General features: G+C 39.3%; 1 protein-coding gene across 2 annotated transcripts in view; it reads left to right on the forward strand.

The window, feature by feature from the left end:
• ST8SIA4 (ST8 alpha-N-acetyl-neuraminide alpha-2,8-sialyltransferase 4) overlaps nucleotides 1–25,058 on the forward strand; it is a 132,052-nt gene that overhangs the window by 45,821 nt on the left and 61,173 nt on the right. Inside the window, exons 4-5 of one of the 2 annotated variants that reach the window (XM_060761836.2) lie at nucleotides 22,753–23,046; nucleotides 24,517–24,545. In XM_060761836.2, coding sequence (XP_060617819.1) covers nucleotides 22,753–23,046; nucleotides 24,517–24,545 — 323 coding nt within the window. The remainder of the gene's footprint in view (nucleotides 1–22,752; nucleotides 23,047–24,516; nucleotides 24,546–25,058) is intronic. The other variant, XM_060761834.2, reaches the window with a different exon arrangement.

Raw genomic sequence — 25,058 nt, forward strand, 5'->3', positions numbered from 1 at the left:
ATTGCTGGAATATGCTGAGAGATTTGTAATATTAGTTTGTAGGATCCACATTTGTGCTTTATGCCGGCAAAATCGCTCTTCCAGTAGTGAGTCGCCTCCACAAAATGAGAATGTTTTCATTTTCTCCTCGCCTGTAGTCATAGCGGAAAATTACCACTTTTACTTATTATATATGCACTGTATGGGGTAAAGTTTACATGAAATGAATTGGGAATTAACTAGATAGCGCCCATTACAGGAATTGGAAGTCACATATCTAAAACCTTGCATGCTGCACTGAAAATGTAGTCTTACTGCATGTGCAAATGTATTCTCATATTTTAGTTTTAATAATTAGTTTGCTTGTCCAAAACACAAACCATTATTCATTGTCAAAGATCAGAAGGAAATTAAAAGAAGTTTGCAGGCACTTTTCAATAGGCTGCCATTGTCTGAATGCAAAGCAAGTTTTAGTTGAAAATACAGAACATTGGGTGTCATCCAGAACCATTGCAAATAAACAGTCTTGCACTTGACTGTAGTAGAGCATGGCCATGCTTTTGTAAGTAGTCCTTCTTCAAGTCTATGCACATTAAAGAATGGAATGAATGTGATCCTGCCAAAGCTCCTCAGCATTCTTATTTATTTCAATAAGGTCTTCTTGATTTTCCCACTGAAGTCAGGGGGACAAAATCAAGGACTTTCAAATGTTCATAGGAACGGCCATTTGACCCAGCACAACTCTAAATCTAATTTGGGCTGGATCTACACTGCCTCCCAGGTTCTGATCCTAGATTATCTGCTTTGAACTGGATTATATTGGTACATATTGTCAGATAATCAGGGATCAGATCCTGAGATATAAGGCAGTGTAAATTCAGTCTTAGAGCACCTGTGCCTGTAGTGCCGAGAATCCCATATTCTAGTTATCATTGATCTGTGAAATTCACTGCGTAAGCTTGGATCACTCACTCTTTGTCACTCAGACTTACTTCACAGGGTTATCGTGGAGTTAATATGGGGATGAGGGCAGCCATTTAAACTGCCTTTAGCTTGTTGGAGGAAAGGCAGGATATAATGTTTAGGTCTAGGAGCCCTTACATAGTTAAAATATTTTTTTTATTACAATAACTTCTATGGCTCCATTGTATAGGATTCTGGAGCTCACAGGCTGGTGAGGTTCTAGAGCTCATTAGCCAAGGGCTCTAGGTCTTGCACCTAGCTATAAAATCCAGGATTCCATTGGATGCACCTATTTCAATTAAAGCTATGTGGAGTGCTATATGAAGTGCGAACTTGCCCAAATAAGGCTTTCAGAGATTTTGCTATATAGCTTCAGTCATACTCACACTTACCTAGAAGGCAGTATTTACAGAACCAGCTCACAACTATTGCTGCTGCTTCAACACTTTTTTTTTACATTTGAAAATACATCTGCACTCTTGTGATTTCTAGTGGTGACGTAGCACCCATGATTATTCTGCAGCAAGGTTTCCTGAATATGTTCTGTGCAACCCCCTGGTTTCATAATAGATCACTAGGGGTTCTGATTATGATTGGAAAAATCTACACCTTTTTAGATAGAGAGATAGATAGAGGGATAGATCAATTTTACAATTTTCTCTGAAACCTGAGTATTTTTCAGGTTCATCCGGGGTAAAAAGGTTGAAAAAGGGTCCTTTGTATCTGTTAGAATTTGGTTCCAGTACCCCCAGTAGATACCAAGCATCAGTGGATGCTGATATTCCATACACAATTATATACAATGGCAGAATAAATTGTGCCTCTTATGTGAAATGGAAAAATCAAAGTTTGCTTTTGGATTTTTTTAAAAAAATAATATTTTCAAGCCATGGATGTTGTAATCCATAGAAGCAGAACCTGAGCTATCTGTAATGCAGTGTGGCATGCACAAACATATGTAAGCACAACCAATCAACAACTAATTGGCAATTTAATGTTATCTAGAACAGGTCCCAAGCAAATATTTAAACAGTTGGTCTATGACTACCCAGAAAAGAATGATATGGTTACTAGAAGCTAGAATTTACTTCTCAAAACAAGTAATGCCAAACTTACTGTACGTTTTTGAGGTGGTGGAGGTGAGTGAGAGTGAGATAGAAAGTTGATAGATCAGAGGTATTTTATTTTGATATCTGTAAGACTTTCATTGAAATTTCCCCATGAGATTTTGTAGAAAATGTGGCTAGACTTACTCTGGTTGTTAGCTGAATTTGTAGCAGATTGGCAGACCAAATCCAAATGATAGTCACCAGTGATCTGTTATTATGTCATAAGTTTCAGTCCTGAACCCAATAGTGTCCAACCTCTTTATAGATGATTGGAAGAGATGACTTGGGCTTTGCAGATGACACCAAATTGGGAGGGAAACCAATAACATAGCAGTCAGAATCTCTGCCAGTTGGAAGACTGGTCCCAAACTACAAAATATATTTTAACAGGTCTAACGTTTTACATTTTGACATCTGGTCTTGGAAGGTGGACAGGGTCAGCTTTGGATGTGAGGCTGCCATGAATAACAGATGCTGTAGGCTGTATTTCAGGGAAATAAACTGGCAACATCATCTCTGAGTATTCCTTACCTTTTAAAACCCTATGAACATCTTGGGATGATTGAAAAGCATATTCCGATGTGTATTTGGATATCATCATCTATACCATGCTGCTTTCAGTGACATGTTTGTTTATATTCTGTCAGTCACATGTAACTTTGTGTGGGTGAGGGAACAGATTGCTTTGATGGTGGTACCCCCATGTTGCTTTATCACCCCAAAGCCAGACTGGAAGCAATAATAACACTTTTGGCCAAAGTGCAAAGAATTGTTTATGAGTTAAGCAAGCATTTTTTTGAAATGCTTTGGAAACTATCTTGGCTCAGCCTCACAGTACTATAAAAGGTTTGGCTCGATTGCCTCCCTTCTCATGAATGCTGTTAATATTAGCATTCAAGGCTAATGTTTGACATTTGTTTCCTCAATTGCATTTCTTTCTTTATCTGAAGAAAGTTACAGAGTTTTCAAATCAGAAGAATGAAAATCCCTTCCTCTCTAAATGCATGATTCATTCATTATGCAATATGATAAAAAATAGTTTTGCCTTCTCTGTCTCTCCTTTGGAACAACAGAGTTAAAATTCTGTTATTTAGACATTTTGGTTAAGTACATTTCAGTTCATCAGGTCTCCCAAGTTGCTACATGATGAAATTAATTTAATAAAATTTCTTTAAACGCCGGTTAAACCCATTAAACACACACCAAAGGCTCTATGGAATCATGAAGTTTTGGCTGTCACCTGATGGTGGTTTAACTGGGAGCCATCCTGACTTACTTTGGGAGGGAGTTTGGCTTTTTCTACACTTACCTAAAACTCAGGAGGGTTAAAATAATCTGCTCCCTCCTGATTTTAAATCCCCACTCACTCCCACAATCCTGAGCTTTCCCTGGGGGGGGGGGGTGGCCAGCTGCCATACTGGCCACCACTCAGTCGCAAGGCCGAGCAGGGTATAGGGTTACAGCCTGTGCTGGACGGGGTCGCACTCCCCTTGAAGGCGCAGGTTCGCAGCTTGGGTGTGACCCTGGACTCGTCGTTGAGCCTGGATCCCCAGGTTTCAGCGGTGACCAGGGGAGCATTTGCACAGCTTCGGCTGGTGCGCCAGCTGCGCCCGTATCTTGGGAAGTCTGACTTGGCCACGGTGGTACACGCTTTGGTCACATCCCGCCTCGACTACTGCAACGCTCTCTACGTGGGGCTGCCCTTGAAGACGGCCCGGAAGCTCCAGCTAGTCCAGCGCGCGGCAGCCATGTTGTTAACCGGAGCGGGACGCAGGGAGCACACAACGCCCTTGCTGTCCCAGCTCCACTGGCTGCCGATTTGCTACCGGGCCCAATTTAAGGTGCTGGTGTTATCCTACAAAGCCCTAAACGGTTCTGGCCCAAAATACCTTGCGAACCGCATCTCGGCCTACGAGCCCACGAGGACCTTGAGATCATCTGGGGAGGCCCTTCTCTCGGTCCCGCCTGCCTCACAGGCACGCCTGGCGGGGACGAGAGAGCGGGCCTTCTCGGTGGTGGCCCCCCGGCTATGGAACTCCCTCCCTGCTGAAATCAGACAGGCGCCTTCCCTCATGGCCTTCCGCAGGGGCCTGAAAACCTGGCTCTTCGAAAAGGCCTTCAACTAAGTGCTATGTTTTTGGAATGACCACCGGAATGGACTATGACTACGAGATTGACTATGACCCCAAACTAGACGAAGCGGATTTTTAGTTTAATTAGTTGTTGTATTAGTAAGATGTTGTGTTGTGGTCTTTATCTATTGTAAATTGTTGTCTTTTCTATGTTCTGTACACCGCCACGAGTCGCCCTCGGGCTGAGAGTGGCGGTTAACAAGTGCAAATAATAATAAATAAATAATACCAGGTTAACCAAAGGTGGACCTGGGATGGTGTCCAATCTCCATTCCCCGCAAAAGAAATGTACCCGAGAGGGCCTGCCAGCAGAGTCCTTCTGATGCTTGCAAATGACGTGTCAGGAGGTGGGAGGGGAAATTCCCGCCTCTCCCCCCCCCCCACCTCTTGACATATCATTTTCAAGCAACAGGACTGTGCAGAGGGGCCTGTGCTTCCTGCAAGCCTCTCCGGTAAGTTTTGAGGGAGGAATTGAGGACTGGGGAGAGAAGAGGTTGCCCTCCCACTCCTTCGGGCTCCAGATAAAAGCAAGACAAGTTCCGCATGTTGGGCCTGTCTGGCAGGACCCTTCCACAACTGAGGTACTGCTCCAAAGAAAAGCCGATCTAGTTTATTTACAGGGTTTGTGAGTTACATAGCAGGGCCTCTGCTGTTCTCAAATTCTGGGCAGATTCATATGAAAAGAGGTCATGTTTCTGAAATATTAGTCCCAAGTTTTTAAGGGCTTTAAAACATTTAGAGTGAGCCCTTGGTATCTGCTTGGATTTGGTTCCAGTATTCCCCATTGGATACTAAAATCCATGGATGCTTGTCCCATTACATAGTAAATTGGTATATGTTATATAACAGCAAATCAAGATTTGCTTTTGCAATTTTTAAAAAATTGTTGCAAGTGATTGAATCCATGGATGGCTGACTTTACAGGAAGAGAACCAAAAAAAGTTTAAAATTATCTATATAAAGTACTTTTAATTAAAAGATAGAATTACCATGACACATGCACTATTAATCCATTTGACTCCTTTTAGAATGTATCATAAGCATAAGAGATTCCTAGGTTTATTTCAGCATAAGCCTTTTGAAGGCTGGTCTTTTATTAGCTCCACCATCTGCTTCTCTACTATCTGTTCTCATAACTTAGGCTTTACTCTCACGTTACTCTGTTTTGCCATGGAATGTTCCAGGAGATATTCCTGTTTTATCCCTGAACCCACTAGATTCTAGGATTCCATCTATTCTGATTGTTCATTATGATGAGGAGTTGCATACAAGAGTCATTCCAAAACATGGTATTTGATAGAATCATAGAATAGTAGAGTAGGCAGAGATCACATAGGCCATCTAGTCCAATCACCTGCCATGCAGGAATAGCATAATCAAAGCACCCTGACAGATGGACATCCAGTCTCTGTTTAAAAGCCTCCAAGGAAGAAGCTTCCACCACACTCATTTTTTTCTTCTGCAGTCTAAACATACCTAGTTGTTTAAAACCCTCCTCATAGGTCATGGTCTCCAGACCTTGATCATTTTAGTTGCCATCCTCTGGACACCTTCCAGCTTGTCAGTTTCTCTTTTAGACTGTAGTGTCCAGAATTGGAGACAGTATTTCAGTTGAGGTTTAATCAAAGCAGAATAGAGAGGCATCATGACTTTCCCCAATCTAGACACTATACTCCTTTTGATGCAGCCCAAAATCCCATTGGCCTTTTAAGCTACTGCATCACACTGTGGGCTCATGTTCAACTTCTTGTCCACAAAGTCTCCGAGAGCTTTCTCACATGGACTTTTGCTGAGCCAGGCATTGCCCATTTTGTATCTTTGAATTTCATTTTTTCTGCTTAAGTGTAGCATCTTACATTTCTCCTTGATGAAATTCATTTTCTTAATTTTGGCCCAGCTCATTACGGTCATTATGAATTGTGATCTTGTCCTCTGGAGTATTAGCTATCCGTCCTAAATTGGTGTCATCTCCAAATATCCCTTCTAATCCTTCATCCAAACCATTAATGAAGATGTTGAACGGTACTGGGGCCAGGAGCAAACCCCACCACACTCCACTAATCACTTATTTCCAGGATGAATTGGAACCATTGGTGAGCACCCTTTGGTTTTGGTCGCTTAACCAATTACAGATCCACCTAATAGTAGTATTGCCTAGCTTACATTTGATTCAAAGCAACCCTTTGACTAGTTTGTTTGCAAGAAGGTCATGGGGTAATCAGCTTTGTAAATGCTGTCACTTAGTGTCTTTTCTCAGTGTCTTCATTAAATTTGCTAAAATTGACAAGTGTCAAATGTTAGTAGTCAAATTCCACTCAATACAGTAGTGAATCACCAGAGGAAAGATAATGTATATTATGAAATATCCATACATTTACCATGTCAGGTATTTGAAATTACCTGTTTAAGTATTTATTAAATGCTATGAAATAAACTGGATTTTAAGTTTGGGAGGGAGGTTGTTTGTTTTAGTCTAGACAAGATAAATATAGCACAAAATATCCTCAGGCTTTCTCGTTCCTAGAGACTTTTTTGAAAGGAGCTTTCCATAATAAATAAGAAGAAAATGAATGAATGTCTCTTCTTTTAACATTGACATGGTCTCACTTAAGTCAATCCTCGATATGCTTTCCAGTGGACATAATGTCAAGAAATGACAGGATAGTTATTCTCAAATATTTTGTATGTAGATCAGATGTGTCAGAAGCTTACCCAGCCCTCTTGATTAAATACAAGAGAAAAGCTAGGAATTTTGCATTCCTCGTCAAAAGCTAGAGAGTTTCAGGAACTGGACATGAAATGAGTGATAGCAATTGAAGTTTTATTCATTTGATTAAAGCCATCTTGCTCAGCTAAGCCCCAAATAAGCTTTTTACTTTCTATTGCTGTTCTGGCTAGGTAGAATGGATTCTGGAGTATGTGAAAATGAGTAAAACTGAACAATTACATTTGAAATTTTTATAAAGGAGAAAGGAATGAATGCTTAAAAATACAAAGTATGGCATAGATGACACCAGAAGAAATTTTTGCAAGTTTTGGTGTACTGAATGTTTCTGCTTGTAATATTTATTAAAACACTTCTTTGTTGTTGTGTGCCTTTAAGTCATTTCCAACTTATGCTGGCCTTAAGGCAAAAACTATAATGGGATATCCTTGGCAAGATTGGTTCAGATGATATTTGCCTTTGCCTTCCTCCAAGGCTGAGAGAATGTGACTTGCCAAGATCACTTAGTGGGTTTCCAAGGCTGAACAGGGGTTCAAACCTGCTCCCCAGAGTTGTTGTGATTACATTTATTTGTACTCCACTTTTTATTGTGGGAAACAAAGTAGTTAGAAACCTTAAATACAGTCAAAACGTTGTAGACCGAGTCTCAAACTACAGCAACACACTTGTACCCTCTCTTTTATCACAGGATTTCAGGGCAGTATACAATACAAACAATTTAAAATATATCCAAGTTAAAAGCATAAGTTATTTGAACAATATAAAAAGTATATTAAACACAACTGAATACAACTGAATAAAAAAACACAGTTAGAACCACTTCAAAAACTACAATTGAAGCCCATGCATATGCACATGTGAATTAAATTAATCTCCAAAAGGTTAAATAGAAGACCATGTTTTGTCTTGACACTGAAAAGAAATCTTGAGCAGCAGTCAAACATCCAAGGGGAGTACATTGCACAATCAGGTAGAGAGGGCCATCTCCCATGTCCTACTTCACAGTGCTTCCATTTGGGGGGTGCAGAGTACGGCTCTTCCTAGATGTTAAGAGAGGCACTTCTTCAAGCCATTTAGGGCTTTACATGTCTGCATGAGTAGCCTTAAATCAGACTAGAAGTGAATTGGCAGATTTGAATTGGCAAACTAGCAGCTCTTGTAGTATGTCTTCCATGAATATGTATAGAAATTTTAACGAAGTTCATTCTTGAGTGTTTAGTGTGCCCCATGTTTTTTTCCTTATTTACATCACCCATTTATATAATTGGGGGGCAGTGCTTTTGTCTTTGCTGACATTTGCATTATTGTGTTAGCTAGGAATCACATGGTAGAATCATAGAATAACAGAGTTGTAAGAGACCACATGGGTCGTCTAGTCCAACCTCCTGCTATTTAGGAAAAGAACAATCAAAGTATTCCTGACAGATAGCCATCCACCCTGTTTAAAAGTTTCCAAGGAAGGCATTTCCACCACATTCTGAGGCAGGGAGTTCCACTGCTGAACAGCTTATATGGTCAGGAAGTTCTTCCTAATGTTCAGGTGGAATTTATTTTTCTGTAATTTGAATCCTTTGCTCCTAGTCCTAGTTTCAAGGGCAGCAGAAAACAAACCTTTTCCCTCTTCTTTATGAAACCCTTTTATATATTTATACATGGCTTATCATGTCTTCTCTCAACCTTCTCTTCTGTTGGCTAATCATACCCAGTTCTTTAAGACCCTCCTTATAGATCATGGTCTCCAAATGTATGATAAAATATATGTATGATAAAATATATGTATATGGATCTTACCATCAGGTGCCTTGGATCCCTTCAGGGAGAAAGTGGGGGTATAAATAAATAAATAAATAAATAAATAAATAAAGTTAATATAGTTTTAAGCAAATAGTTAATCCCTGAGGAAAGACATCTCAGGACAAGAGAACATCCTGGAAAATATTTCTTAATGTGTGCTATTCCAGCTCCTGAAAATTGTTCAGGGGTCTACCTTCTTCCCGTCTCTCTCTCTTTTTTTTTTCAGGCTCTGTGAAATCATGGCTAGAACTAGAACTCAGTAGAAAGGAGGAGTCAGCAAATGGAAATACTGAGTCACTTGCGTCTTCATTGCCTCAGGAGTCCTAAAATATGATGCCAATTCTTGTCTTTTTGTAACTTTGTCTTGTTAGCTCTCCTAGTGCTTTTCCGTTCTACCCTATCACCTGAAGCTGTAGCACAGTTTCTAGAGTGAATGTAAATGGCACTGTTGTTAGGACAGAAGCATGGTAGAAATGAATGTTTTCTTCAGATCTGCTTAGTCACTCTTTGATTTCTTGAATTCAATCTTCCCTCTTTCTGAACTTTGTCCTCCTCCTCTTCATTGTCCTGCAATCTCTACTTATGTTCATCTTCTCCCTTTTCTGTCTTCTCTTTTTTGATTTCTTTCTCTCTATCTTACAACTCCAAGATAAACATATTCTTACTCCCTGCTTTTGTTAACTTTCTCCTTTCATAACCCTGTTGTACTTACCAGCTTCTTCCTTCCCTAATTCCCCCTTTCTCTCATTCATCCTTTTTGTCTTTCTTCCTCTCTTATTTGCTTGGCTACACTAGCTTTCCTTCTGCTTTCACATATTCCTTTCTCTCACCCTTTTTCTCCTTCAACCACTACTTCTAGCTATCCTCATTAACATCATTCTTCCTTCTCCTTTCTAACTCTTCAGCTCTTTTAAGTTTGAAAGGCAGACCTTGGAGTCAGGGACATTTCCACACTACAGAGGTGTAACACTATGATTTCACTATAACTGCCATGACAACATCATATAAAAATCTTGAAGTTTGTATTTGGTCTTTTAGTTTTCCTAGTGTTCTATAGCAATGCAGATTGCTAGTCAAACACAAATGCCTCTGTCAAATTTCTTTATTATTCGTGTGTCTAATTTTTATGTAAACACATAATTTACTTTCCAGGCTTCTATCATAATTTGCGAGAGATCTCATGAACACGCTGGCCTCAATTTACAGCCAAAACACAACCAAAAACTAATTGTTGAATAGTGAATCCCATTGATTCAGTGGAACCACTCACAAAAAATAGACATCAGAACACTAACATTATTTGTAGGGTTAAACTTTCCACGGTGTATCAGAAAATTAGCTTACATGTGAATTTGAAGAACTTGGCTGTATGTACATCAATAGTAGTCAGAAACCCCTCCAGGAGACCTTTAGTATCAAAAATAAAATAATTATTCCAAGTTCTCCTTTAGAATTTAGTACAATGTTATTGTTAAATATCTGTAAGTATGAATGCTATTATTTTGTGCAGTGTTATTTTGACTCCTTGCTATTAAAATGGAAAACTAACCTTTTGAATCTGTCATGGAAAAGGTCATTGAGGTCTCTAAAGGCTCTTTACAAAAAGTGAAAAAGGCATTTACAATGAAAAGAATCAAATGTATGATCAAATTGTTGGCACTATATATGGAATGGGATCTTGTGGGACTGACATTTCCTACAAAAGACTAGTTTACCCCAATCTAGTGCCGTACAGACATGACAGACTAGAGTACCCATTATATATACCCAAGATTCAGAAAGCAGCATTAGACTATCTGAAAAGAGTAGTGCAGTTAAACAACTTATTGTCTGGTTGTACTAGAATTATCCTTCCCTATCCCCAGTCTTTGGATGGTCATGTATATTTCCTCACTTATTTCTCTGTGTGGCAAGCCTGCTTTGCTACATTTGGGTCCCGTCCTGCTCATGCCTCAGGGAATCCCTGGCCATCTCTTCCAAAGTTTTGCCCTGACAGTACAGACTCTTTGAGATGAATGACAGCCACCGTAAACTTAACTTTGACCTGGTTCAATTTGCTCTTCACATAGCATGAACAATTTTTACTGCTCCAGGCGGTTTTCAAAATCTTGCCTGGAGGCCATGATAGGTGAGGCTTTCATTCCCAGGAGCCTAGAGAGCTTGATGGTGAGCTTTTTACACTTGGGTGAAAATAGCTACCCTGCTTTCTCTTTCCCCCTGAAATTTACATATATATTCCTTTTGCTTATTTTTTCATGACCTTACCAACTCCTGGCTCGATGTGGACTTTCTTCAAAGGAAGCAGTCTGAGAGCTATGTTTAAACAGCATTCATGCAACTAGGAACTGAGAATGTGAGTTCTTTCTTAATTTCTCCCTTTTCCTTTTTTTCCATTAGGCCAATTAATTTTAGCATGCCACTGCTGCTGTATTAGCAAAGAAACCTGGTCTCTAGGGGGCATAAATAAGAATGTTAGAAAGAGTAAAATCGCTCTTCTATGGTAACTCACATTTGTTTCTATGCAGAATGAGCAGCATTGTGTTCCTAGCTTACATATAATCTGCTTGGAGAAGTATGGCTTTTCAAATATAATTTTAATTATACAAAAATAAAAACCTCTAAAATTAACGTACATTGATTTAGCTACATTTTATATTGATTTTTGTCACTGATCACTGATTTTTATTTGAACATAAAAACCTGCTCCAGTGCTCCCAGAAGCCACACAAGCTGACTGGTTGGTTGTCAGTGGGAAGGAAAGACATTTTTTCTTAATTTCACAGTCTTGTTTGGAAATGAGATTATTAGATAATAATAGACTTTTGCACACATTCATTTTGGCCATTTGCCTTCAGCTTGTTCAGATGCCTGTAACAGCAAGGGCTCTGCCACCATGTTTTTCCGACCGAAACAGACCATGTGGCTGCCAGTCACGGTTCCTTTTGCTCTATTTGGGAGCGCATGGCACACAAAGAGGCTGCCGTGTTCGCACATAGTTCCCTTGTATGAGCCCTATCTGTTGGGCCAATCAGAACAGAAGAAACCCATGGCATGTCTTACACAAGCTGTGTCTATTTAATAGGCCTCCATTGCTCAGTTAGGTCCTGGTTCTAGAGCAGTGGTTCTCAACCTGTGAGTCCCGAGGTGTTTTGGCCTATAACTCCCAGAAATCCCAGCCAGTTTACCAGCTGTTAGGATTTCTGGGAGTTGAAGGCCAAAACATCTGGGGGACCCACATGTTGATAGCCACTGCTCGAGAGAGAGGTGCTTCAGTCTGATTGCCTTGCTGCTCGCTTTCAGCTTTAGCTTTTGCCATGCTCTCTCTAGCATTTAATCTTTTTGATTTTCCTTTATTTTCCTTTATTTTCTTGATTCTTTAATTAGCGGGACTGGGAGTTGGAAAATGTGGATGAGTGGCTGTGTGGTGTTTGGGGACTTGTGGGTAGGTGTGCTTTTCTTTTGGGCTGACTCTGAGCTTTGAGTCACCTTTTAGCCTCTGCTAAAGCCTTTAGCTTCTGTTATATCTCCTCCCTCCTCTCTTTCCAAATGTAGTACTATTAAAAGATTATTGTTATTAATAATGATAGGAATTCAAGCAAACAGCAAAGCCTTATGCTCAGAAAAACTACCAAGCTGCTTACTTATCTAAGCTTACCATCTAATAATTTATTATCTTTGCAATCACATCACAAGTTCTCTCTGTTTATATTTATCTTTATGCTCTCTACCTTTGTGTTAATTTCATTTAATAATAATACTTTGGTTCTTTGGCTGTTGCTACCTAATAATAATAATAATAATAATAATAATAATAATAATAATAATAATAATAATAATAGAATTGGGCTTCTGTGGAAGTTTTGCCAAGAAGCCAACAGAACCCATCATCTCTCTCTAACTCCAATCTCGATCAGCACATAAAAGATTATTGTTGTTATTATTATTTGTACCAGTATTCATAACAATTGTACCAGCAAAACACCACCAACCCAAGTTCCACCAGCCTTCCTCTAACAACAGTCTTATCCATTGCATTCTGCCTGCCTTCTTAAATGCCCCCCCCCCCCAGTGGATCATATAGGACTGTTTTTCTAATAAGGCAAGATGTTGTAAGCTTGCTTGTGGATGGTAGGTTGCTAGCCTCTTCCAGTATGCTTTGAGAACAAGAAATTCAAAGGCCTTGGAAGAAGTTGCTGTTGTTTTTTATTAGTAAAGAAAGTGTAATAGTGGGTTGTGTGATGTGGAAGTACATCTTTGTCATTTGGCAGGAAGGAATGGTGACCTGCTGCTGCTCCTGGAGAAGTTACAGGGCAAGGCAGCGAGGTTCTTGAGAATATTTTTAAGGAGATTTCTAGAAAGAAAATAAATTCCTAAAAATCAGGGAATGACCCAAATGTTATGAAACTTGATGAGCCAACAGTGGCAGATGTGTCCTCCAAGTGTGGACATTTTCATCCTGGTAGCCCTAAACATGACAAGAAGGAGAGCCCATGAAGCCCCTCAATTGCTGCCAATGGGCCCGATCTAGCCACATTTTCTGGCTATGGACCAAAAACGTTATTTCGGACACCCACCTGTTTTCAGGAGATCTACAAAAATGGATACCCCCCCCCCCCAAGATTCAGATAGCAGAAACAGCTTGAGGTTCAGCTGAAATGCACATGCCTATTAGATAAACAGAATTACAAGCAGCAAATTCATGCATCACAGGCAGAACTGGCGAAATAGAACATTTAGATCTATTTTTTTTACTTTCTTTTTCAGAGCAATTTGTGTTCTGTGACCACATTTTAAACTGTCTGTTTCAAACTTAGGTCATGCAATTTGCTGCATTTTCACCTGCTGATAGATGCTTGACAATGTTCAATTTACATTTGAGGCTTAACCCTTTTATTCTTAAATCTGTCAGCAAAAGTGGAATGAAGTAGATGTCAACAGGATTGTAAAACCCACAGAGCTCTCTTGATGAGAGCCACCGTAAATTCTCCATTTGGTGAAAATCAAAACTTCCGTAAAACAATGGTTTGGACATCTCTGCTCTAAAGTTATCACTTCTGTAAAATTTGTTGTGTCTTTCCAACCTAGTTCTTCATTTTTTGACGTGAAAAAGGAAGTGGGTTTTTTTTTTTTTTTTTGCACATCACATGCACATTTTTTTGTAGATTACAAAAATGTTTTACTTCTTCTTTGGAACACTTCCAGTCCTTCTTTGCCTACATGTAATCAATCAGTAGGTGAAAGCTAAAGAAGATGGTTTTCTGTTTAAGGCTGATGAACAATAGTCAGCAATTTTTAGTCATATATTATCCATATTATATCATTAAAGGTATGCTTTTGGAGCCCCCGGTGGTGCAGTGGGTTAAACTGGTGATCTGCTGAACTTGCTAACCAAAAGGTCACAAGTTCAAATCTAGGGAATGGAGTGAGCTCCCACTGTTATTCCTGGCTTCTGCCAACCAAGCAGTTCGAAGACATGTAAATGTGAGTAGATCAATACGTACCACTTTGGCAGGAAGGTAACGATGTTCCATGCAGTCATGCCGGCCCCATGACCTTGAAGGTGTCTAGGGACAACGCCGGCTCTTAGGCTTAGAAATGGAGATGAGCACTAACCCCCAGAGTTGGACACGACTGGACTTAATGTCAGGAGAAAACCTTTACCTTTACCTTAAAGTTATGCTTTCAGAGAATCCTCCACCAGTCTTTTTTCTCTGTTTCTTATGGAGTGGGAAACATGCAGCCCTCCAGATATTGTTGGGCAGCAACTCCAAGAGTTCTTCAACTTTAACTATAAAGCTTGAGGTGCTAGAGTTATATTCCAACAATATTTGAAGGATAATGTAATACCTTCCTGGAGTGTAGAGGACAGATAGAAAGCACTAGCTGTGCCCTGCCACGCATTGCTGTGGCCTATAGAAAACTTATCAAAGTTGAGGTAGATATCTGGACTATTATGAAAGAGAGGTCCCTACCTATTCCTTCCCCCTTTCTCTCCTTTCTTCCTTCTCTACCTCTTTCTTTCTTTCCTTCTTTGACTACTTGGTTTCATCCTTCTCTCTTTCCTTCATTCTCTCCCCCTTTCTTCCTTTGCCTTTCTTCCCTCCCTGTTTGCTTCCTTCTTTCGCTTTTTATTTCCTTTTATTTCACCACCATCATAACAATAACAATAATGCAATGCATTGCCTCTGGGACCTGACACCTCTCCCATTCCCCCTAAAAGGGTCTCATAGGAATAATAGCATCATAATAATCATAGAAATAACAACCTTTACCCGCCACGCATTGCTGTGACCAACCTTCCCTCTTTCTCTCCTTCTTTCCCTCCTTCCTTCCTTCCCTCCCATCTTTCCTTCTCCTCTTCCTTCTCTATCTCCTTCCTTCCCCCTTTTTCTTTCTCTTCTGGCCTCTTTCCTTCCTTCTCTCTTTCCTTCTTTCCTTCCCTCCCTCTTTCTCTACATCTTCCCCCTTCCTTCACTCCCTCTTTCCTTCCTTCCTTCCCTTTTTTCTTTCCTTCTCTCCTTCCTTCCTTCCCCCTTTTTCTTTCTCTTCTGGTCTCTTTTCTTCCTTCTCTCTTTCTTTCTTTCCTTCCCTCCCTCTTTCTCTACATCTTCCCCCTTCCTTCACTCCCTCTTTCCTTCTTTCATTCCCTTTTTTCTTTCCTTCTCTCCTTCCTTCCTTCCCCCTTTTTCTTTCCCTCCCTCTGTCTCTCATTTCTTCCTTCTCTACCTCTTTCCTTCCTTCCCCCTTTTTCTTTCTCTTCTGCTGTCTCTCTTTTCTTTCCTTCCATCTTTCCTTTCCTTTTCTTCTTCCTTCTTTCTCTAACTTTCCTTCCCCCTTTTCTTTATCTCCCTTTCTCTTTCTTCCTTCTTTCCTTCCTTCCTGTCTTTCCTGGATTTTGACAGGGCGGGAAGGGGTGCGGTGGGGTTTGGAGGTGGCGTGAAGTAAAAGGAGGTAAGATTGGGGCAGGCGAGTGATGGAGCGTGAGGTTGTGTGTGTGTGTGCGGCAGCGGGGGGAGTGATGGAGCGTGGGGTTGCGTGTGTGTGTGCGGCAGCGGGGGGGAGTGGGGTTGCGCATGTGTGTGTGCGGCGGGGGGAGTGATGGAGCGTGGGGTTGTGTGTGTGCGTGCGGCGGGGGGGGGTGTGTGTGCGGGAAGCGGCGCGGCGGGGCTTGGAGTGGGCATGGCTTCCGCAGAGGGAACTGTGTGCACGCGCCAGGGAACTTGCGGCTGGGCACCAATGCGCATGCTCAGTTGTTTTGCTGTTTTGTGAGTGTGTTGTTGTGTTGTTTTTCATTTTGAGTAGATATGTTTGTACCTTATGGGTTGTGTTATGGGCATGGGAATTTTGGTTAAGTTTCGTTGGGGGGTTTGTGAGTTTTGTTGATTTGCCGTTTTGTGAGTGTGTTGTTGTGTTGTTTTTCATTTTGAGTAGATATGTTTGTACCTTGTGGGTTGTGTTATGGGCATGGCAATTTTGGTTAAGTTTCGTTGGTTTTTTTTAGTTTTGTTGTTTTGCCGTTTTGTGAGTGTGTTGTTGTGTTGTTTTTCATTTTGAGTAGATATGTTTGTACCTTGTGGGTTGTGTTATGGGCATGGCAATTTTGGTTAAGTTTCGTTGGGTTTTTTTAGTTTTGTTGTTTTGCCGTTTTGTGAGTGTGTTGTTGTGTTGTTTTTCATTTTGAGTAGATATGTTTGTACCTTGTGGGTTGTGTTATGGGCATGGCAATTTTGGTTAAGTTTCGTTGGTTTTTTTTTAGTTTTGTTGTTTTGCCGTTTTGTGAGTGTGTTGTTGTGTTGTTTTTCATTTTGAGTAGATATGTTTGTACCTTGTGGGTTGTGTTATGGGCATGGCAATTTTGGCACAGTTTCGTTGGGGGGTTTTTGAGTTTTGTTTCCTCTTTGGATGCCCCTAACAAATTTATATATATAGATGGTGTCGGTTGTACTGTGATTGCACAATGAGAAATAACATAAGTTTGGACTGTACAGGTTATCTAGCCCAGATGTCTTTATTGTCCTGACTTTCATATTCCATTAATCTCACCTACAATCAAGTAGTGGCAATATTTGATATGTATTAAGCTTACTAAAAATATGGCATCTACATGCGTTCTGTAATTTTACAAATCTGAAACCTCACTATGTCTCTTGTAATTATCTGTTTTTCCTCATCCAACATATAAATCTTGAAACCATACAAAAAGTTGATAGATTTAGTAGACTCATTTGTTCTCTATCATCTTTAGAAGATGACAAATTAGTATTTTGTTGTAAAAAAAAAAGATATACAGTATGATATACACTGGAGCGGCCCTGCACTTTCAGTAGAGTGTTGCTATCATGTACAGGTCCAATGTGGATCAGTTCACTGTTTATACAGACCCCTGTCACCTTCTCTTTCCCTCAGTGCTAATCCCTATGATCTCTCTTCATGTGGACTAATGACAGCATGGGGAAGCCATGACAACCAGGAATACTGCCAGAACTCTAGGCTGGCTGGCAGAGACAATGACAAGGAAGGTAAAGTGACAGTCCAGCCAGGCTGAGTTGGCTTTGACCCTGCTAGAGCATGCAGATTCTATTCCACCACTACTATAGGTCAGGCAGAGAGTAGAAAGACACCTCCAAGTCTGGACCATTTCTTCTCTGGACCAACTTCAGTCAATGTTCCTATGAAAAGTGTACAGAAAAATGATGATTTGGGGCCAGAATTAGGCTACATATCCCAACAATACAAGGCATTTCTGATGATGGCCTGAGTATACGAGCAAAGTGAAGTCTCATTTTGGGAATTCTTCAAAACTCTATTTCAATGTTCCATTCCAGGCAATCAGAATTAGTTATAAAATAGCTGTGATACACTGGCTAATTATCTATCATGTCCCCTTCCTGGACCACATTCCTTCTATGCTGTACATCATAGCAGGAGTGTGTTGTCATCCAGTGATTCAGAACTCTTGTGGTTCTAAGTACTGGAGAGTACCTAAGTCAGTTTTGGACTCTCCCTGTTGCAGATCTTTGGTATCCAACACAAGGAAGGCAATAATACTATTACGGAGATGCAATAGAGGAAATGAAAGTAGTCAGCATATCCATCACAATTACGAACTGCCTTGAGGATTAAAACATTTTACATTTGTCAAATTCCTCTGCTTCTTAGCAGTTGAATTATGGCAGAAGACAGTGGATTTTACTTCATTTTGTGTGTTCTCCATTGAGAACTTGTAACAACTGAGAAAACGTAGGTCTTGGCTTACATCTCCTCTGCCTATAGATTGATAAATAGATAGATGAATGGATAAATAAATATATACTGTAGATAGATATTGTATTCCTTCTATAAGCACATCCTGTAAGAGTTGCACCAATGTAAAAGATACTGTCTATTGTAGGGAGAATAATATATAACATTGTCTAATGTTCCACAAGCCATTGACAGAGAGCCTATCCAAAGAGACAGTTATATCTCTAACCAACACATTTGGAGCATAGGGCTGTATGTACCTTAAATGTCAAGGGGAATGGTTCACACTTAACCCTTCGATTATTTTTTTTTATTTCATGGAGGAATATTCCATCATATGTTCTTGCCTGCAGTCTGAGAGACCCAGATAGTAATACTTGAGTATTACTTTCAGGAATTTGGATGTTAAAATCTGCATTCATTTAGTTTCTGTTTTGAAATTTGTTGTTATTTGCCTTCCAATTTCCAATATATAGAAATCATATTATTAGTAAGATTTATTCAGATGAGGTTTGCCATTGCTATTGTCTTAGGAGTGGAAAACTTGCCAAAGTCAACCAGTTGGTATTGGTGGCTGAGAAGATTTGAACCCAGGTTTCCAGGATGCTTTACAAGTTCCATTCCAAAATACAATGGCTTAAATTGCAAACATTCATCTGACATTGTTTCCTGGTCACCCACTGATTATATCTTAGGTCCTTCCATAAATATATTTTAAGTTTTTTGTGGACGGGATCAGTTGTCCACAGTTTTTCATGGGATATGATGAGTCTCTAATATTGTTATTGTGTGTATTTCTAGGCACATGCCTGGTTCCTGGAGTCAATACACAAATTTGGAAAGTAATGATAGTTTTGGATAAGTGCTGATATGACTCAGTTCATTAAGGAAAATAGACTGTTGCAGATGGCTGAAAATTTTAAAGGAACATATGGAATGTTTTTTAAAACAAAAAAAAATCTAAGAAGCAGTTGTTACATTATTTTGTGTATTGTTAAGGTTTTAAAAACAATGCCTTAGCTGACAATAATTTTGAGTTGATGAAAATTGTTACCTGAAAACAAACCTGTATCCTCTGTTTAATTACTATTCGGAGTGAGACTGCATGAGATAAGCTGGGAAGATTAACAACTTTGGTATTATTTAGTATCATCCGGCATCATCTTAGTCATAAACAGAGTAGATTTGATTGATGGATTGTTGAATGGAGGACCAACACAGAGAAAAATTCCTCCACTCACTTATTCACAAGGTAGCAAACAAGTCATAAACATAGGTGCCTCAGGAGTCAGACTTAGTAAAATTATCTTCTTGTATCATGACCATGCTTTCTGGGAGGACTCTGGAAACTATTCCAGAAGAATAATTGCACCCTTTTACTAAAACTGCTGTTGCTGCTTGAGAACTTACTGCACACTCAGTGGTTTCTTGAAGCACCAAACTGAGGACATGCCATTTACCAGGCAGTTATCAAAAGGATTACTAATGAATGGACAGCTATACTCTGGAGTGTAGGAAACAATTGTGTATTTAGTCACTATGTTGTTAGTCCAGTTTATAGCATACAAAGTGTTCATAATAAGTAAATTTTCCCATTCTGTGAAAGACACATGGGGTACTTTTAGATACAAGGGACTTTAACTGTTCCGTCTTCCAGGAGTTTGGTTTGCATTATCCCTTAGTTGCATAAAATAGCATCCCTTTGCATTTTCCCCCAGGGTTGCTACAGTCTCAGCAGCACCCTGAAAGTTAAACATTAACAGAGGCTAGAAGCCAGCCTGCAAGCCTTTTGCAGCTATTGGTTTAAAAAGTTATCCTTTTGGTCTAGAGACCGCCCTTTTTCCTGGGGATGAGATCTCCATTTTGGAAAAGCTCTCCTGTTTTCTTTAGTATAGAAAAGGCCTCAGATGTGCTGGTGGCCAAGATAGGCAGCTTGGACAAACCATTGTGAGTACAGTTACCCTCTCGCCTTTGAAACTGGTGCTGAGCTGAGATAGAGAAAGACCTGCTCTTTCTAAAGGACAGTAGCTCAGTGCTGGGACAGGGAATATCTCAGGATTTCTCTGCCATTGAGAGAGGCTCCATTACTTCATCTCCAAAACTAATCTTGAGCTTAGATAGGGGAGACCTGCTCTTTCTGAAAGATCACAGCTCAGGGTTAAAAGATCCCAGGATTTTTCTACCGTTGGAGAAAAGTTAACTCGGTAACTGAAGGAAAAAGAAAAGAAAGAACTTCTATATGGTTTCCCAAATTGACTGTTTTTGTGACTCCCATCAAGCTGTGCCAAGTCTGTCAAGGACTTTGAAAAATAAATGTTCTGTTGATGTTCAAATCTGGACTGGCCTCAGTTGCTAGAATCTTGAGCTTCTAAGAAAGGCACCCGCGGTTCACCCAGATAAAGAGAGAAGCACATCTTAGTTTTAACTTTATAGTGTCTGGGTGTGACGGCACATTAACAAACAAGGGGGTGAGAAGGGCAGAATATAAATACTGTAAATAAATAAATAAATAAATGCCAGTGCGCAATAATAGTGCAGTCTTTATGCAGTTTATTCATGCTGTGGCTGCTATCAGATGTCAGAGTATTGGCATAAACTTGCACTCAGTCTGCATTTATTATTATTTATTTACTCTGAATCTCGCCTTTCTCTACCCCGAAGGGAACTCAAGGCAGCTTTACATATGGCAACTATTCAATGCCTTTGGACAACAAACAATTGAAATAAACTTAAGTTGAAAAATTAAAATTAAATGCACATTAAAACATATAAAACATTGCATTCACTATTAAAATCACGCCATCCTCAATCATTTATTTATTTATTTGCTACATTTGTATACCCCCTCTCAGCCCGTAGGCGACTCGAGGTGGTTCACAAGGCAACAATTCAATGCCAACAACACCATAAAAACATTAAAACATTAAAAAGCATTAACACATCAATTAAAACCATGACAGTAGTAAAAACAATCATTTCGTCTCCTAGATAAAAACATAATCCAATCTCATAGTCCAATTGTTCCATAATCCTATGTCTAATTACACTGCCTTTTCAAATGCCTGCTCAAATAGCCAGGTTTTGATAATAATAATAAACTTTATTTATTACCCCACCACCATCTCCCCAATGGGGACTCGAAGTGGCTTACATGAGGCCAAGCCCAAATGACAATTACAATTTATAAAACCAAAAACACAAACTGAAAATGCGAACAATAAACAATAAAATCGTAGTTACATAAAACATATGAATATATAACAATAAAAAATAAAAAAAATATGCACAGACATAATAATAATAATGGGCGGGCTACATGTAGTGATTAAAAGGACAAACTGATTAAAACTAATTAAAAACTTGGGTGAGATAAAAGAGGGAAGCAGGTAATTTACGGAGGAGGGCTCATTTTAGCGGGAGTTGTGGAATCAAGCTTTCCCATGAGGGGGGACGTATACTCCAATGATAGAACACCTTTCTAACCATCACTAGCCCCTCCAAAGTGATTCTGTGGTCATTATCTAGCAGAAACACACAATGGAATCACTTGGAGGACCTAGAAAATGCCTCAACATATTTTCTTAGAAATGTATATCAGAAACAGTTGGGGTACTACTCACCCTCTGTTATATCATGTTTTATATTGTTCCTCTTCTATACTGTTTTATATTGTTGCTTTTACATATTCTATTGATTTGTATGAATGCAAATGACCTATCATCTAGGTATTAAGAAACAAATGAATGAACTGCTTCTGTAAACATATTAAATTAATATATGAAGGAAGTAATATATACTGTGGGGTAACTCAATCTACTGGCATCAGCTATCCTTTTTGCCACTGCTGCTCATCACTGCTTCTCTCCTCTAACAAACATTCATTCCGACAAAAGTTCTCTGTTGCAGAGAAGTATAGCTTAGAACTGCAGCATGTTCTCTAACAGGAGAAGTTATGCTCTGGGGTTCGTTTTTATCTACTTCAGGCCCACATGGCAATTTCTTGTCCTTGAAAACAATATATGAACTGGTAGGTATGCAGCAGTAATCTAGGCACCATGGAACGTGGGACAATTTGGCCATGATAAAATATGAGAAAGTTTATCAGTGTTGCATTAGGGTTTGAAATGTTAATCACAGAATGGTTACTTTACTGATGGAATCATATTTACATGTCTATCTTCATAATAACAGCCAAGATGTATGCATGTGTGTGTTCAACTGAACGCCAGAGCATTGTTTCATAACAGGGAACCTCCTGATAATAAAACATTCTATGGAAATCAGTTTCTTTCACTGGAGTGGCTAAGCAATTTGCTTTATGTCAGCAGTCCATTCAATGAATGAGTAAGCCAATTTTAGAGTGCACACTTAAGTAGGATGTGCTTGTTTATTTTAGTGGGATTTAAGGCAGATACAAAGCAGATAATGTGAGATTTTATTCCACACAGCCATATAACCCAGAATATCAAGGCAGAAAATCCCACAATATCTGCTTTGAACTGGGTTATCTGAGTCCACACTGCCATATATCCCAGTACAAAGCAGATAATGTGAGATTTTATTCAGCTGTGTGGAATGGGCACAAGATGCTTTTGGATTCCACCCGATATATTTTAGATTGCTCCGAATATTTGTATCCAACATGATGCCAAACTAAAACCAAATAGGATGGCAGGGCTATTTTTGCTCATCTGCTTCGAAACAGCCTTGCTAGTTCATTTCCAGCCTTTATTTCATGCACACCTTTTTATCTGAGTTAATGTTTCATATTTATTTTTATTTTTTCCATTAATCTCTTCCTCTTCAGGTGCAATCTAGCTCCCGTGGTGGAGTTTGCTGCCGATGTGGGAACTAAATCAGATTTTATTACCATGAACCCATCAGTTGTACAAAGAGCATTTGGAGGCTTTCGGAATGAGAGTGACAGAGAAAAATTTGTGCATAGACTATCCATGCTGAATGACAGTGTCCTTTGGATCCCTGCTTTCATGGTCAAAGGCGGAGAGAAGCATGTGGAGTGGGTTAATGCATTAATCCTTAAGAATAAATTGAAAGTGCGAACTGCCTATCCATCACTGAGACTTATTCATGCTGTCAGAGGGTAAGTGTCTGGAAAAGACTGGTCTGTCCTTGGCACAATAGAACTCATAACTAAAATTTCCACTTGACAGAAAGAATAGCTCTAAAAGGTTTATGATAATTCCATTCTAGTCATAATGGATTCTACTTTTGATAAAGTCACATTTGTTTGGTAGAAAATGTTTCCCACTCTTTTAGACCACTCAGGGGCAAAACACTGGGAATGATTTAATTTTTGACCCTTTCTCCTCTCTCTTTATGAACAAAAAGGAATCAATTTTTTATGAGAAATTATTTGAAATCTTTTAAATTAGGTGAGAACTACATAGTACTAATTTGAAATGTACTTTGCTCAGTTCTGAACTGTAACTTTTAGTTCTGTCTACATCAGTGGTTCTCAACCTTCCAAGTGCGGTGACCCCTTAATACAGTTCCTCATATTGTGGTGACCCCAACCATAACATTATTTTCGTTGCTTCTTCATAACCGTAATTTTGCTACAGTTATGAATCGTAAAGTAAACATCTGATATGCTGGATGTATTTTCATTCACTGGACCAAATTTGGCAAATACCCACTACGCCCAAATTTGAATACTGGTAGGGTTGGGGGGGGGGGGGGGTTGATTTTATCATTTTGAAGTTGTAGTTGCTGGGATTTATAGTTAACCTACAAAGAGCACTCTGAATTCTACCAACCATGGAATTGAACCAAACTTGGCACACAGAACTCTCATGGCCAACAGAAAATACAGGAAGGATTTGGTGGGCATTGACCTTGAGTTTTGGAGTGGTAGTTCACCTACAACCAGAGAGCATTGTGGACTCAAACAATGATAGATCTGGACCAAACTTGGCATGAATACTCCATATGCCCAAATGTTTGGGGAAAATAGACTTGACATTTGGGAGTTGTAGTTGCTGGGATTTATAGTTCACCTACAATCAAAGAGCATTCTGAACCCCAACAATGATAGAATTGGACAAAATTTCCCAGATAGAACCCCCCGTGACCAACAGAAAATACTGTGTTTTCTTTTGGTCTTTGGCAACCCCGTCATGATCCCCTAAGGGAACCTGACCCCCAGGTTGGAAAACACTGGTCTAGATAATGAAGTTTAAATTCTTCCCTTTTCTGATGAAAGAAGCACTTTGATGCTTGTGTTTTCCCCAGCAAATGTGATCATTTTGGTTTAACAAGATGAACATAATTACCTTCTATGTGTGATTTTCTCCTGGTGGTCTTATACCTTTTTTAGCCTTCTAAATGCTTAGAAAATATAGATGCTGGTGCAGAAATGTGTTATAATTGTGTTGCTCTAGCCACTTTTTGAGGTGTCAAATAATGTCTGTCTCCTCTTGCCCTTCGTTTTTGCACCAAGGATCACTCTAGTTAACACATTTGATTGTTTTGATGTATTCAGACACCCTAGTAGAAATTATCCTTTTCAATATATCGTTGAACATCGCATTGTTTTCTTTTGCATTTTTAGAAATATATTCTGTTATAATGTACTTAATGGTAAGTACACAACCTAAAGATTTGTTTTTCATTAAATTGGATGTTTATGAATGAACTAAAATATGCCTTTTACTCTTCCCATATTTATGTATTTATTGCATAGACAATGGACTACAGTAGACTATGGACTACAGTTTTAGTCCTACTTCGGGTAAATCCATTGAAATAAAAGGGATTTACATTAATTGTGACTAATAAGCTTATTTTATTGCATTGGTTTACTCTAGGTAGGACTAATATTTGGATTTAGCTTTCTATTTGTTCCTTCTTCAAATTAAACTATTTATATTCTAATATTTATTCATACATGAAAAGTTTAAATTGTGTGGATCTTAAATAGATCAGCTTTATGACACCATTATTACGCTAATTGAGTTAAGATCAGTACAGTTCTCCTATTTCATATATTTCACTCTTGTGCACTGGAGCAAAAGTTGTTGAAAGGGGTTTTTTTTTACTATACAAGAGCTCTAATGCATTTTAATTTTCCGTTGGAATAAATTTTGGTCAAAT

Source organism: Anolis sagrei, chromosome 2 (genome assembly GCF_037176765.1).
Source record: "Anolis sagrei isolate rAnoSag1 chromosome 2, rAnoSag1.mat, whole genome shotgun sequence".
NCBI classification, from domain to species: Eukaryota; Metazoa; Chordata; class Lepidosauria; order Squamata; family Dactyloidae; genus Anolis; species Anolis sagrei.